Source organism: Carassius auratus, unplaced genomic scaffold (genome assembly GCF_003368295.1).
Source record: "Carassius auratus strain Wakin unplaced genomic scaffold, ASM336829v1 scaf_tig00002951, whole genome shotgun sequence".
Classification (NCBI taxonomy): domain Eukaryota; kingdom Metazoa; phylum Chordata; class Actinopteri; order Cypriniformes; family Cyprinidae; genus Carassius; species Carassius auratus.
The window spans coordinates 537,807-553,336 of NW_020523497.1; the positions used below are offsets into that span (position 1 = coordinate 537,807).

Consider the following 15,530-nt stretch of genomic DNA (forward strand, 5'->3'; position numbering starts at 1 on the left):
TATAGGCATACACAATTAAACATTAATATAAAGGTGTGTAAAAACCACACATGCTGTTAACAGATATTACCCTCAAAAAGCGAAAAAAATATTACCTTTAAAAAATATGTGTAGGCTGCAAAAACAAAAAAAGGTCTGTACTGTATCTGTCAAATAAAATGTCAGTAAAAATGTTCGGCTGCTGTTTCTCCGAATAATTACCCTCTGGAACCATGATGGCCTTCTTCTAAGAGGTCAGTGTCTGAGTCTTTATTGCTTGTGCGATCTTTGCTCTACGTATTAAAGGCTAACTCTATTAAATGATTCTCTACAAATCTAATTTAATGACAGATTTGTATTTATTTCTTTATTTCTTTATTTATTATACTGATGAATAAAATGGGTGATCAAATTATCTAGATATTATGCATACTGTAACTGCACTGAAAGTGGTAAATATCTGTATTTATTTCAAGATATGTATGCATGTGTGAACCATAGACAGTAAAAGAAGGTGTGAACGCCAGACTGTTTTCCTCATTCTCTGATTGGAACATAGGAGGAGTTCTGTTTCCATGGAGATGCGTCATCAAGCGCATACGACCTTCACGCGGATAGAACGCTGAGTTTTTCGCGATACCAACTAGTAAGTTTATATAACACGTTAAAGTTTAATAATGTGATAATATCTCTTTTAATACTCATGAAATTGCATTGATTTAACGTTACTTTAAACTGAAAATAGGACGTCAGTAAGTAATGTGTTGAAGTATGGCATCACTTAGAGACAGACGGATTAAAGGCGCTTCTCAAACAACAAACATGCGCGAGGAGATTTCAGTTAAAAAGGAGTTTCACGTCCCACCTTTGAGTGTCGCAATGAAAGAGAGCAAGAAGAAGAGGAAAGACACAACAAAAGAGAAAAAGAAGTCGAGGAATTGCATTAACCAGACAAGAGATTCAGGTGAGCTGGTTTGTAAAGAACGACTAGAGCTGAAAGTTACTGGAGGTAAAAATAAATGTAAACAAATGAATCAAATCATATCAAATGTAGCTGTTGGTAGTGGTAGAGCATTGTGTTAGCAGTGCAAAAGGTTGTGGGTTCGATTAATTTAATTTTCATTTACTCAACTTATATTGTTCCAAATGGCTTTCTTTTTTCTGTAGAACATACAAGAATATATTTTGAGAAATTCCTTAATTTTGTTTTTGGTCCATTCATTGGAAGTCAATGGTAACCAAAACCATTTGATCATTCTTCAGAATATCTGGTATTCCACAGAAGAAAGAAAGTCATACAGTTATGGAATAACATCAGGGTTAGGAAATGATGACAGAAGTTGCCTTTTTGGGTGAACAATCCCTTTAAATTATAAAACAAGTAAAAGAGAACAACAACAAAAAAAATCAGTGGGAAAAAAAGAGCAAAATACATCGACATTCAAGATGCATTATTCTATACATAATTTGTAGTTAAAATTGATTTTACAATGAATGTTTAGATGTTTAATTGTAAGACAAGGTATGATTAGAAATAGAAATTCCAATAACATTATTAAAACATTTATTAACAGTCTGTCTTTAACTGTATTTTACTTGTGTTGATTGATAGCTGCCTACTTCAGTATATTAGTTGAACATGGGTAATTACTGACATTGTCTCAAAAGCATTGTGATATATTTTAAACCTCCTATATGTTCTCTCTGTTCTGGGAGATTAACTCATAATCCATCTACCCCTCTGACCTTCCTCTAGAGAAACTCCGGACAGAACAGTGGACCAACGGAGAGATGAGTGATGTTCAGAGCAAAGGTCAAGCCAAAGCCAAAGAACTAAAGAGCAGGCAATCCAAAAATCCCAAGGGTGTATTAGAAGTGGTTCCCACAGAGGAGGACAACTCTGATTTGACTAAGCTTGAACAGGACAGCTTGAGGTGGGAAGGAGCTCTAGAAGACCCCACTGCAGAGGCACAACGGTTAGAGGTCTACAGAGCCAACCGCCGTAAACGTTATATGGCATCAAGACAGGCTTTTCTACAAAATATTCAAAACCCAAACTCTTCTAAACTAAATACACGGAACAAGCCTGGAGTTATAGCATGAAGTCTTATATTCAGTCATCTTTCACGTGGAGAGTCTATTAGATGTGAATAGGCTGTATTTTACTACAATAATCATGTTTGATATTTTATCAGGGCCTTCAGGAATTTCACTTGTGTTTATTGATTTAGGCATAGTTCACTTTAATTGAGTAAATGGCTTCAAAATAGTGTCTAATTAAAAAAAGGGCATTTAAAAAAAAAACTTTTATTCAGGACGTATTAAATTGTTCAAAAGTGAGTGAATATGTATATAATGTTTTTTTAAAAAAAAGTTAATCTCAAGTAAATGCTATTCTTTTGAATGTTCTATTCATCAAATAATTTCAAAACACTGTTTCTAAACATCACAGTTTTATACATTAATTTAGAATTAGGAATTATTGAACATTAAGAAGTGTTTCTCTGGCACCAAATCAGTATATTAGAATGATTTCAGAATTAAAAAAGCAGTTGTTTTAAATATTAATTTTTCAAAATGTTACTGCTTAAGAGACATCTTTCAAAAGCATGAAAAAAAAATCTTATTTACCCCAAACGTATATATATATATATATATTCACGTCGTATAAAACAATATTTCTATTAATAATGTTTATATCAGCTCATGCTCATAATTTTGCTGTACTTTTCTTTATGAAAGTAAAGAAGTCTAAACCAGTAAAACATAATTTATTGCTCTTTAAAGGTTACAGATATTTATGAGTATGACAAATGAGCTATATTTTTAAACTGAGTAAAAAACAAGACAATGAACCATGACTCATGATGCAAATGATACACTTGCTTTGCAGCACATTTCTGATAAAAACAGCCTTGTGTGTGACTTCATCTGCCTGTTATAATGGTGACTCGTGTGTGTGTGTACATACCTTACTATGCTGTATATAAAACTGTGATCAATAACATTATAAACTGAAACTGTAAAACATGGTTGCCAACATGATTTAGTTTCTTGCAGTAGGTAAGTAAACTGGACCTACTAAAGGGCTCATCCATTTGCATGTCATTAATAATGCATTAGTGCTGCAACTTGCTCCCTGCTAAAAACTGGACCAGCATGTTTTGCTTTGAAAAGTAATGTCAGGTTTTCACATTAAAAGCAATATTGTGCTTGTTAGCAATATTATAGAATATCCATACAGAATGTCAAAATGTCAAATACAGTAAAACCTTTTCTCACCTCTTTTTCTACCTTCTATATAGTGTGCATTTTGTGGATCACTGCTCCCCCTTAATAATAGCAATAAAATGGGTTGTTGTTTTTTTAAATAAAAACTTCAGGGAGTCTACTTAAATCTAGCTTCTTAAGGTCTAAGCTATATTTCGTGGCCCACATATCACCTTCAGATCAGGACTGCTTTATTTGACCCATATATCTCTGCACAAATTCTTGTTGATAAGAACAGAAGTGAGTTATGAGGATTTGGGATCAAAAACTGGGTTGTGTGGTAGAGGGGAGACAGAATAAGAGGCAATATAAGAGAGCAGCTCAGCATTTCTTTTGTAATATGCCCTTTTGTAACATGTTTTTCCAGCTCTATTATATATGCTCCCCCTTTTGTGACCACCGTCACATTCAGCATCCTTTGCTCAGTGTTCATCTAATCCTCCCAAGCGCTATGATTGGATGTTTGCTCAGTGATTGTCTATTTTTCCACTAGCCATGCTCCATTTCACAGCTTGATCACCAACTACGCCACCTAGATCCATCAACCATGCACATGCAAGAGTGACATAATAACTGATTATCTCTATTACATCTAGTTTTCCTTCAAACATTGAGTAAATTCTGAACAAAAGATATAATATATGAAAAAAATCATCTTGTCAGCTCATTCCTAAATATGTGACCTTAATTAATAATATTGATAAAAAATAAATATATGATTGAGTTCATATTCAGAAAAGTGGAGCCGAACCTGAGCTAACCGGCAAAATCTGCAGCAAGAACAGAATAGAAGCGTTTCATCTTTTCTTAGTTGTATGTGGGTAGTGGTTCTCCTCTCTGAAAATCAGAGTTAAAATGGCAAACTCTTTGTGAACTGAGTACAAAGCTCTCGAAGAGACATAGTGTATGTAATGCACTGGCCTTTATAAATGTTACGAAAAAACGGCTTCAGAGTAAAGACATGATTGGATGGGATGAACTGTGGACAGAATGGCTGAATTTTGATCATTCAGTGTTCAAACTGTTTTTGGTGGTCACATGGGCTGCAGCTTCAGCCAGCGAAGGTCATCTGACCTATAAAAGACAAAAAAAAACACAGAAAAAACATTAACAATACAAAAGAGCTCTGACGGTATGTGGTCACTTTTAGCCTCTTTAAAAGAGCACCTAGCATTTTTTACATATTAAGTTATATATGAAGAAATTAATTGTGCATTTGTAAATGTTTAAAATGATTTACACTCACAACAGAAGAAAAATCCTTATTGGTTTCACAGAAAAATGTTTAAGCTCCATAAGAGTGTTTCCTCCTTTTTCCTTCTCATTGGCCTTATCCAAAATAACATACTCTCTGAGTAGGCACTTCTTTTGAATAATTAATCACTCTGTGAGCATTATAAAGTATGAATGTGTGTAGTATGAATAACATTCATCGTTATCACTGTCATGCAGGGACGCAATTCTGATATAATATGTGGTTTTAATTTTGGTCAGTTTTAGAATCATTTTTAATATGCATGGATTATCAAATCTAAAACACCACAAATAACATAATATTTTTTTCAGGTAACTATTATTATTAACATAATTTAAGGAAAAAAGAAAAAAAGGTATTGTTTTCATTGTTTTTGACACGTATATCCTTGCATTTAAATAAATGATGTTATATAAAGAGTAAACAGTAATTAATAAACAAATAACCCTGATCATGGCTATCAATATTATCACAGTATTGATAAAATGTTTTGGAAATGCTCAAAAAGTACTCATACACACAATAAAATCATGAGTTTTATGTCAAAACCCAACAAACAACAAATACATTTAGAAGCACTATGCACTTTTTGTTTGCATAAACACATAAATAGTAATAACAAACAAAAAATCTTGGTTGGGTGACTTACAACATAACATGTTATCTACTAACATGTGATGTGTGTTCAAATAAAGATTTGACAAAAAATGTTTTATGAAATGGTAAACCTCACATTTCAGTCTTTAAAACATTTTTAAGAAAAAGATCAGAATCATTAATTACAAGCATCTCATCTGCTCTATAAACAATTCTTCATAGTCTACCTCCGGGGTGCCCAACCCTGCTCCCGGCGATCAACTGTCCTGCAAAGTTTGGCTCCAACCCCAATCAAACACACCTGACTATAATTTTTAAGTGAGCCTGAAGACCTTAAAGGTACAGGTTGTAGGACCTGCCATGAGAGGGCGCACTATCAAAACAATAAAAATCACGTGGTTTGACGCTAGAAGGAGCATGGAATGATGGATTTTTTTTGTCTTCTACCCAACCGCTGATGGCCATCAATCAGACAGAAAGAAAATCATGGATTTAACACGAGTTCAACAATTTGAGCGAGTAGATTACATAAAAAGTCAATGCAAAGACTCGATCAGACAATGGATCAGACGCGTCCTCGCACGGGTCTAGAGACGCGATGCCCCGCGTTTGGTGTATATGCCCCACTAATACTAATCTTGTTGATCGTTATAATAGCATACATTTCTGTAAAGATACAAATCAAAACAACTCACCTGTTGAGTAAAACACAAGTGAGAGCTGCATCTCTTTTTAGTTGAAGTTTGTCGCGAAGCTACTTTAGCATTTGTCCACGACACTGTTGTCATGTGGTTTCTACGTCAGTAAAGGTGGGCACAAAGGGTAACTAACGTCATTGACAGGCGGCTGCACTGCCGCGTGTTACTGTTTAGAATGGGAATTTTCTCATGATTTACCAGTAACCAGCTGGATAAAATATATAACACTAGCCTAGTGGTTTTGGGATATTTTACTGCAAATATCTTACAAATTTTACCTTTAATTAGTTGCTTCAGGTGTGTTTGATTAGTATTGGAGCTAAACTTTGCAGGACAGTCGATCCCCAGGAGCAGGGTTGGGCACCCCGGTCTACCTTATTCAAAGTGTTGAGATTTTTTTTAATAAATATTAACCTGTTTTCAATCTGCCAGTTAAGATTTAGAACAAAAATATGATCTATTTTTCACATTGGTCTGAACAAAAAAGGCAGACAGACGGAATGAAAATGTAACTCCGCTGTCTGACAGCAGGTGGCACTTGTGGAACAGCAGAAATAGAGCTGTTTCTCTGGTAACCACTGTAAACAAAGCAGTGCTGCTCTTATAAACACTTCAAGGCATTATTACATTGTGAGAAGATAAAAAGCAAACCATGCTATTGAAACTTTTCTGAAGACAGTTGGTTGTCCTCCTTATGCATTCAGGAACACTCCTTCCTTCATGTTTTCACACAAAATATAACCTACGTTGCCTTTTGCACCTGTGTGAGTCAGACTGTTAATTTTGCTAAATGCTGAGCAGTTTCTATCACAAGTTTTTCAACATATTTAAAAATTAATCCTTATTAATTTGAAATGTTTTATTTTAACTTAGACTGTGCTTATACGAGGACATTCCCCAAAACGGCATTTTGACTTTATTTGAATTGTATTGGGCCTTTCGAACGGGGTGAGATGAAAAGTGAACTCATTCTGTAATGGTGCGCCTGTCTGAGAAGCGGCTGTGTGTGTGCTTTGGGTGCACTTGCCTACGTAAAACATCGCTTGAGTACCGAATTAGCTCTCTTTCGTGATTTCTTACTTCTGAACGGTTTAAAATCTTTTGAATGCTTACTGGCAAAACTGAAAAACAGGCATATGAATTATGAACTTTTTTGACGAGTAAAAATTTGCAAAAAGCATTAAGCTAAAAGGGGAAATTTTTTAAAAAAGTGGGAGGGACATGTCTCACAAACACCCCAATATTTACATGGGATAGTAAAGAGTACATTAAAAAGTAATAAAAAAAAGTGACGTGACATACAGCCAAGTATGGTGACCCATACTCAGAATTCGTGCTCTGCATTTAACCCATCCAAAGTGCACACACACAGCGGTGAACACACACACACACACACACACACACACACAGTGGGCAGCCATTCATGCTGTAGCGCCCAGGTAGCAGTTGGGGTTTCAGTGCCTTGCACAAGGACACCTAAGTCATGTTATTGCCGGCTCGAGACTCGAACCCACACGCCTAGGGTTAGGAGTTAAACTTTCTAACCACTAGGCCACAAGTTCCCCACTATGTGAAAGCAGTAAGTCATTCAGATACTTTCACACAGACTGGTGTTTTGTGAATTCAGATGTACTATTTTCACATACTGTTTTTCATCTATTACATACAGAAGTAGGGAAGTATGTGATTTCAGATGCAGCCATTGTTTGGAATAGTATACTACACTCTCAAAAAAAAAAAAAAAAACTGCCACTACTTTCAACACGTACTATGTATACTTGACGTACTAACATATACACTTTTTGTACTAATTTATACCTTGAAGATCCAAATATGTTCCTTTCAGGGGTAAAAAGTTACAAATATGTAGATTTTGGAAAGGTACTGCCCCAGAGACAGCTTTTGTACCCTTTTTGGACTACTTTAACTATTTATGCAATACTACTGAGCAAAGTATGCAAATTTTCAGATAATCTTATGCCTTGTGACTAATCAAATTGGGGCCATAGGAAAATTATGTCTTCATTAGTTGTGTAAAAAATAATTAGTAAACTATAATGAAACATTAACAACATTTGCTGCAATACTTAATTTTTGAAAAGCTACAATAATAATGTTGTTTTTTTTTCTCTCTTAATGTGGGCTAACTAGGCTAAAGCTAACCAGCCAAACCCCAACTCCTTGGTTGTACTGGTTGTTTAGATAGATGAATAAAATCAGTAATGAATAAATGATGCAGTGAACCTTCAGTGAAGGATATCTGTGTTTTCACATATACTGTAATTGATGTTGAGTTCTCACTCACTCTGCTTCTGCCTTTGTAATCACTCTTCCTTCCGCCAACCTTTCTGCTACCACAGAGACAGCCGGTTCAACATTCAATCCTGATGCTGCCACCACCTCATCATCCCTGCAGTTAAAAGTACAGAGACAATATTTCAAGCTTTAAAGAGAAAACAAATTAAGAATGGACAACATTAGCCTACAGCTTCTTACTTGATGTAAAGTGCCAAAAACTTCATGTTCTCAAATTTCCCTTTCAGCACCATCTCAGTGTATCCCTCCCCGTACCCTGTGGATAATGAAGAATAAGGACATAATTACATAAAAATATCTGTATTTTACAATCTGTAAAGCATGATGAGTTTATAAGTTAAAAGACCGCACCAGCATATCGTATAGTTCTCCCCAGCAGGACGGTCCAATAGAATGGCACTGTGTTTAGCTCCACCTCCCTGTGCAACATGCTTAAGGCTGCAATCCTTCCTAATAAGGCAAATGTTATAATGCTATCAAAGCAATCTGAGCACCACAGTTGTAAAATTATGTATTTAAAAACTAGTGATGCACCAATTTTCATTTTTTTGAAGTTTTCATTTACCCAAAAACCAAAATGGAAAATTAAGTTTTGATAATTACATTTGGGTAACTGAATCTGGTATGCTGTTCACAAGTGATAAACCACCAAAGAGATGCCTCTCAATACTTCAGTTGAGATAATTCTACAAATTGTTCTCAAAAACGCTTTAGAAAACTAATTTGGGCTGAGTAGCAAAACAAACTTGTAGCCAATCAATAGTAAGGGGCATGTCTAGTCATGATATGGAGGAAAGAGTTCAGTGCACAGGACAGACATTAGCTGAGCCGAGCAACAGAAAGATAGAGATGGCGGATAAAAAAACAAAAGAGGAAAACGTCTGCAAAACAAAAGTAGGCTTAAGTCAATAAGGCAAGAAGTAGGACCCGTGTAAATATCGGATCAAATTTCAAGCACTGGAGAGAGCTTGAGGAGCAGAAGGCCTGTGATTGGAGGCTGAGGTTGCTTTGTTTCTTCCCGATAGGTGAGTAACACTGTGTCTGTGCCGCAACAGCTAAAATCTGTCTAGTACACTGGACGTGACAAAGCGACCATTGAAAATTATTAGAAATTTGTGTCAATATATCATAAATAGCAGTTTTCTGTCGGGTATTTGTCATGTCATGCCAAGCCGCACCCAGTGTAGACCATAGATATGTAATGTATATATATCTATGGTATAGACAGCATCACAGATTATAATGAGTTCTATCGTATTTTGTCATGCCACGCCACTCTCATCCGGTGTAACATTGGTTTTGCTTTGTTTCACAGAACTAATGGTTGCATACGTATGTGTGGCATCTTTGATTACCATGTGCCTGTGCTATCTGCCAGTGGCCGATGCTCACATTCTGGCCTTTTGCCATTTTGAGAGGAAAGCAGGTCAGATCTCCTGCACAGTAGACGTCTGTTATGTTGGTCCTCATGTACTAGACAGACAGGGATATGATTAAAGATTTTTGGAAGTGTAATGTTTGAGCTCAAAGAAATTGGTCTGAGCACTTACCTTATCCACAGTTACATAGTTCTTAGGGTCCATCCTTATTGGACTCCCTTTCAAAAACTCTGAATTGGGATTGACACCTTATATGAAGATAATTGGGGAGATGAGAGCACAAGACTGTTGTTCAGATCATTTAAATTCAAGAAGCACTTTGTTCTCAGTTCAACCACTGTACATACCAATTCCAACAATCAACAAATCGGCTTCAATAGTGATACCGCTCTTCAATTTCACAGCCTTAACCTATGAAAAAAACATTAATTCTGTTAATAAGTTATAATGGATTAGCCCATCGTCAATTTAAATGTACTTGATAATGTATTTCAGTCAATTAACTTTAACTATAAGAAAGGACTGGTGTGTTGTTTTTGGAAAAAAATATATTTGTTTTTGGAACATATGTTGACTTTACCCTCCTATTTTCGCCTTGAACTTCTGCGACGGCGTCATTCATGTGAAATTTCACCCCTCTCTCTTCCAGCATCTTAAAGAACAAGTAAACCAAAGTAAGAAGATAATAATTCAGCACATATTTGATATCAGTATGACTGAGATGGTTGTACTGGCCTTTATAACATACCATCATGGTGACCTTTCCTATCTCTGGGCCTAGAGTCTTTTGATAGGGGAGTTCACTGCTTCCAATGATTGTGATACTACTGGCCATATTTATCATATAGGCGGCCACTTCCATGCCTTAAAAGCCAAACACAATAAATGTGTTATTTTGGGGGAGGGAAGCATGCTGAAAGAATAATTCACATAATATTTTGTCATCATGCTCTTTTCCATACATTGAAAGAAGGCAGTGACCTAGGGTTGTCAAGTTCAAAAATAAATAAATAAACTATAGAAGTGCTATAATATTGCTCATGTACTATACTTCATGTTTTCTGAAGCCATATCTTTTTGTGAATAATACACTTGCTGCAATACTTCATTTTTGAAAAGCTATAATAATGTTTTTTTTCTCTCTCTTAATGTGGGCTAACTAGGCTAAAGCTAACCAACCAAACCCCAACTCCTTGGTTGTACTGGTTGTTTAGATGGATGAATACAATCAGTAATGAATAAATGATGCAGTGAACCGTCAGTGAAGGATATCTGTATTTTCACATTTACTGTAACTGATGTTGAGTTCTAAACATATTCAGGAATCTATATCTATCTATATTTAAACAATGTCCATATATTCACTTTCAGTGTTGTGAAGGAGACTTTAGAAATGTAACATGTTACAGATTAAGTTAACCTATTTAAGTCTTCGGTTCTTTAAATTTGTGATGATTTTGGCTCACATTTAACAAAAACCCACCAATTAACTATCTCAACAAATTAGAACATGGTGAAATGCCAATCCGCTAATCAATTCAAAATACCTGCAAAGGTTTCCTTGAGCCTTCAAAATGGTGTTTCAGTTTGGTTCACTAGGCTACACAATCATGGGGAAGACTCCTGACCCGACACCCTTCACAAGGAGGGTAAGCCACAAACATTCATTGTCAAAGAAGCTGGCTGTTCACAGAGTGCTGTATCCAAGCATGTTAACAGAAAGTTGAGTGGAAGGAAAAAGTGTGAAAGAAAAAGATGCACAACCAACAGAGAACCACAGCCTTGTGAGGATTGTCAAGCAAAATCGATTCAAGAATTTGAGTGAACTTCACAAGGAATGGACTAAGGATGGCTGGGGTCAAGGCATCAAGAGCCACCACACACAGAGGTGTCAAGGAATTTGGCTACACTTGTCGTATTCCTCTTGTTAAACCACTCATGAGGCGTCTTACCTGGGTTAAGGAGAAGAAGAAATGGACTGTTGCCCATTGGTCCAAAGTCCTCTTTTCAGATGAGAGCAAGTTTTGTATTTCATTTTGAAACCAAGGTCCTAGAGTCTGGAGGAAGGATGGAAAAGCTCAAGCCCAAGTTGCTTAAAGTCCAGTGTTAAGTTTCCACAGTTTGTGATGATTTGGGGTGCAATGTCATCTGCTGGTGTTGGTCCATTGTGTTTTTTGAAAACCAAAGTCACTGCACCTGTTTACTAAGAAATTTGGAGCACTTGATGTTTCCTTCTGCTGACCAGCTTTTTGAAGATGCTGATTTCATTTTCCAGCAGGATTCGGCTCCTACCCACACTGCCAAAAGCACCAAAAGTTGGTTAAAAGACCAGACCTCACCAGACCTGAACCCCATAGAGAATCAAAAAATGTAGATGAGCTGAAGGCCACTGTCAAAGAAACCTGGTCTTCCATACCACCTCAACGGTGCCACAAACTGATCACCTCCATGCCACCCCGAATTGAGGCAGTAATTAAAGCAAGATGATCCCCTACCAAGTATTGAGTACATGTACAGTAAATTAACATACTTTCCAGAAGGCCAACAATTCACTCTTATGAAGTATTCTAATTTGTTGGTGGGTTTTTGATAAATGTTGTTGATAAAAGAACCAAAGACTTAATCTACTTCAGTCTGCGTTCATTGAATTTATTTAAAACACAAGTTTCACAATTTGAATTGAATTACTGAAATAAATGAACTTTTCCACGACCTTCTAATTTATTTAGATGCACCTGTAAATTGTATAGCACAGCCGCCACAAAATTAGACTTTTTACTTTGAAATTGTTCTGAGGTTAAATACAGATTTGATATTGTTTTTGAAAGCAAATCTTTGCATAGCTATGACAAAAAACATGTAGCTACTGTATTTACCCCCCAACACTGTACACTTTATATATTCAAAAGATTGAGATTGGGATATATATTATAAGTCTTGCAAAAATTCCTAAAATGTTGACATTTTATCTATCTATCTATCTATCTATCTGGGATACATCCATGAATCAAGTGACAGAATTAGCTTTGCAGATGCAAAAACAGTTGCAGTGAGACAGAGGGTGGTGAATGTGCTTGTGTGTGTACCAACGAAGGAAGTGCCCACAACGACTGTCCTGCAGCCCATGCAGGCATAGTGGATGCTCCGGGCATCCTCTGGGGTTTCCAGCATTAACACATTTTCCAGGTCCGCACCAGGGCAGTCTAGGCTTTTTGCTCTGAAGAACAAAGATCAAGTAGTGTCTAAATTCTGCATAGATGAAAGTTGAGTAAAAGATGAAAAATAATACTGTATCTAGACATATAATATAAAAGTACAGTTAAATAATACTTTATATCAATAATTATCATCAGACACTTACCTGCATCCTGTTGCAATAAGGATTTGGTCATAGCACTGGATTAAGCCATCATCAAATGTCACTGTTTTTTTCTTTGTGTCTATTGATAAAGCCTGCACAAAGAACAACTCTGAGATTTTCATATGATGAATATGAATATTTGTATAAAAGATAGGGAACACAAGATTAACTCTCACCTCTTTTTTCAGCCAGACCTCGATATCATACTTGTGGAAAAATTCAATTTTTCTCATTAGGAGACTGTCACTCTCAGCATTCATTATCTAAAAAAGATCATAACAAAAGCTTTTGATTTATGCACAAAAGTTCCTGGGAAATTCGCTTCAGTGGAAATGTGATTATGGGAGCAGTTATATGCTTATTTGAAAGTGAAAAAAAAAGTGAAGTGACATTCAGCCAAGTATGGTGACCCATACTCAGAATTTGTGCTCTGCATTTAACCCATCCGAAATGCACACACACAGAGCAGTGAACACACACACACACTGTGAGCACACACCCGGAGCAGTGGGCAGCCATTTATGCTGCGGCGCCCGGGGAGCAGTTGGGGGTTTGATGCCTTGCTCAAGGGCACCTAAGTCGTGGTATTGAAGGTGGAGAGAGAACTGTACATGCACTCCCCCCACCCACAATTCCGTCCGGCCCGAGACTAGAACTCACAACCCTTCGATTGGGAGTCCAACCCTCTAACCATTAGGCCACGACTTCCCTTAATTTGGTGCTCAAGAAACATTTTTTATTATTATCAATGTTGAAAAAACTTGTCATCCTTAATATAGCATATTCCGATTTAATCCTGGAAATTTGGAAAGAAAAAATATATAGTTGGGAATAAAACAAAGATCACTGGAGTACAGTTTTAGGTCTCTCTGCCTAAAAATGTAATGTTTAATTCGATGTTACTTGCCCTTTCCTTGTGATTATTTGTGAAATTTACCAGACATTTCTGAGTGGAAATACTGTAGTTTCAAAGTCATTTTTTCAGTGTATGAAAACAACTGAGAGAGAGTAAGAGTTCATTTGTAAACAGTAAAACATTTCCTATAATGTTTCAACAGGCCTAAAGCAGAAGTATACTGATAATGTAACTTACTACAGTCTATAGCTATTAAAATATCTTCATATATGAGATTCACATTGGTTGCTAAGATCCAAACCAGTTTGGATTGTTCTGCGAATAATTAATCTCAAACCGCATATGAAATGCATTCAAAGTATATTCTGTAAATTTTTTATATTGTTTTAGGAAATTAAGATTAAAGGTTTAAACATTTTCAGGATATTCACCATCCAAGATGTAACCTGTAATGACAACATTATTGTAATTGTATAATGCATTGCGATTATTAATGTCTTGTCTTCCTTGCATATGTTCAAGCAGTATCACACAATCAAAAATGTTGATCTGCCTTGTGTGTGATAACTTTTACACAACAGTTCAATAAACTAGAAAGAAAAAGAGTAACCTACATTTTAAACAACAATGTCAGTTATGGCAGCAAGAATAAATAAGCAGAATCATTCAAATGTAGTCCCAAATGTGTTACATTTTTTCTTGTAAAAACTATTCTAGCAGCAGTTTTCACAGATCTTGTGCCTCACCTTGCTGAGTCTGGTTTTGTCGTATGGAAGGAGGTCATCTCTAGATACCATAATAATCCTGCCGCCATAGTTTTCTTGCCGTAGTGTCTCAGCACACATTAAAGAGGCTGCGCCTGCAAACAAAAATATACACCATCATTAAAACTGTCCACATAAAACACAGCAAATATATCAGACATTTTTTTCTTACCTCCTCCTAGGAGCATGACAGTGTGTAACACCGCTTGATCTCTGGCTCCCATCCATTTTATACGTTTAGGCTGACCCTGGATCTGTACAGAATTGTCCTGATTTTGATTTTGGTTTTATAAATATAATATAGAAGATAAAATGTATATATGAAGGTACTTTACCCTTTTCTTAACAGACACATAAACTTTGTTGTTTTCGACTTTAACCTGTCAAGAAAAACAACAGATTAAATCAGTCAATATTTTAGCATGTACACTAACCAATCAAAGGTTTGGATTAATTACAATATCTTTTTATGTTTTTGTCACAAGGCTGCATTTATTTGATCAAAAATAGAGTAAAAACAGTAATACTGTATTGTATTGAATTTAGAAGATCTGTTCTCCATTTGAAGATAAATGTAATTCATTCCTGATCTGCCAAAGCTGAATTTTTAGCAACATTACTCCAGAATTCAGTGTTGCATGATCCTTCTGAAACCAGTGATGAGTTTCTGCTTAATTATCAGCGATTATAATTGGTGCTTAATTAATATTATCAACATTAAAAACTTGAGCATTTATTTGAAATATAAATCTTTTGTAACTTTAATTAGTCAATTTAGTAGGTCCTTGCTGAATAAAAGTATTATTGTTATTATTTTAATCTCAATTACCCCAAATTATTGAAAACAACTGTTGGCTGGTTGCTCGACTGGCCCGGCAGCCACCAGTGTTTATCTCCCCTGAGTCTGAGATGGTGGTATGGGCTCAACTTCAGGAAGGATCCCCCAAGGCAATCCACAATGCGTTAATAGAACCCCTCGAGCACCAGGATGAGAAGCTGCCAGTGAGAATGAGCAATCCATATCCAGTAGAGGTCCCACTGCACCGACCATTGGC

General features: G+C 36.1%; 2 protein-coding genes across 2 annotated transcripts; one reads left to right on the plus strand and one right to left on the minus strand.

Annotated features, from left to right (window-relative positions):
* The first annotated feature begins 575 nt into the window (after positions 1–575).
* cunh17orf97 (chromosome unknown C17orf97 homolog) lies at positions 576–2,331 on the plus strand. Its single transcript, XM_026243242.1, has 2 exons — positions 576–943; positions 1,736–2,331. The coding sequence occupies exons 1-2, from the start codon at positions 751–753 to the stop codon at positions 2,080–2,082; spliced, it is 540 nt and encodes a 179-aa protein (XP_026099027.1). The 5' UTR covers positions 576–750; the 3' UTR covers positions 2,083–2,331.
* Positions 2,332–2,642: 311 nt separating this feature from the next.
* aifm5 (apoptosis inducing factor mitochondria associated 5) lies at positions 2,643–14,857 on the minus strand. The gene is made up of 15 exons (XM_026243241.1): positions 14,811–14,857; positions 14,648–14,729; positions 14,458–14,570; positions 13,032–13,118; positions 12,856–12,947; positions 12,581–12,711; positions 10,243–10,358; positions 10,075–10,146; positions 9,842–9,905; positions 9,666–9,742; positions 9,471–9,588; positions 8,467–8,565; positions 8,296–8,371; positions 8,105–8,209; positions 2,643–4,323 (listed from the first exon to the last, which is right to left on the minus strand). The coding sequence occupies exons 2-15, from the start codon at positions 14,697–14,699 to the stop codon at positions 4,284–4,286; spliced, it is 1,242 nt and encodes a 413-aa protein (XP_026099026.1). The 5' UTR covers positions 14,700–14,729; positions 14,811–14,857; the 3' UTR covers positions 2,643–4,283.
* Between the last annotated feature and the right edge of the window lie 673 nt (positions 14,858–15,530).

Coding starts and splice junctions, on each gene's coding strand:
- cunh17orf97 (XM_026243242.1), top strand. CDS start 751: ATGGCATCACTTAGAGACAGACGGATTAAAGGCGCTTCTCAAACAACA. Junction 944..1,735: donor TAACCAGACAAGAGATTCAG/GTGAGCTGGTTT, acceptor ACCTTCCTCTAG/AGAAACTCCGGACAGAACAG.
- aifm5 (XM_026243241.1), bottom strand. CDS start 14,699: ATGGGAGCCAGAGATCAAGCGGTGTTACACACTGTCATGCTCCTAGGA. Junction 12,712..12,855: donor CTTATTGCAACAGGATGCAG/GTAAGTGTCTGA, acceptor TTTGTTCTTCAG/AGCAAAAAGCCTAGACTGCC. Junction 9,589..9,665: donor ACTATGTAACTGTGGATAAG/GTAAGTGCTCAG, acceptor CTGTCTGTCTAG/TACATGAGGACCAACATAAC.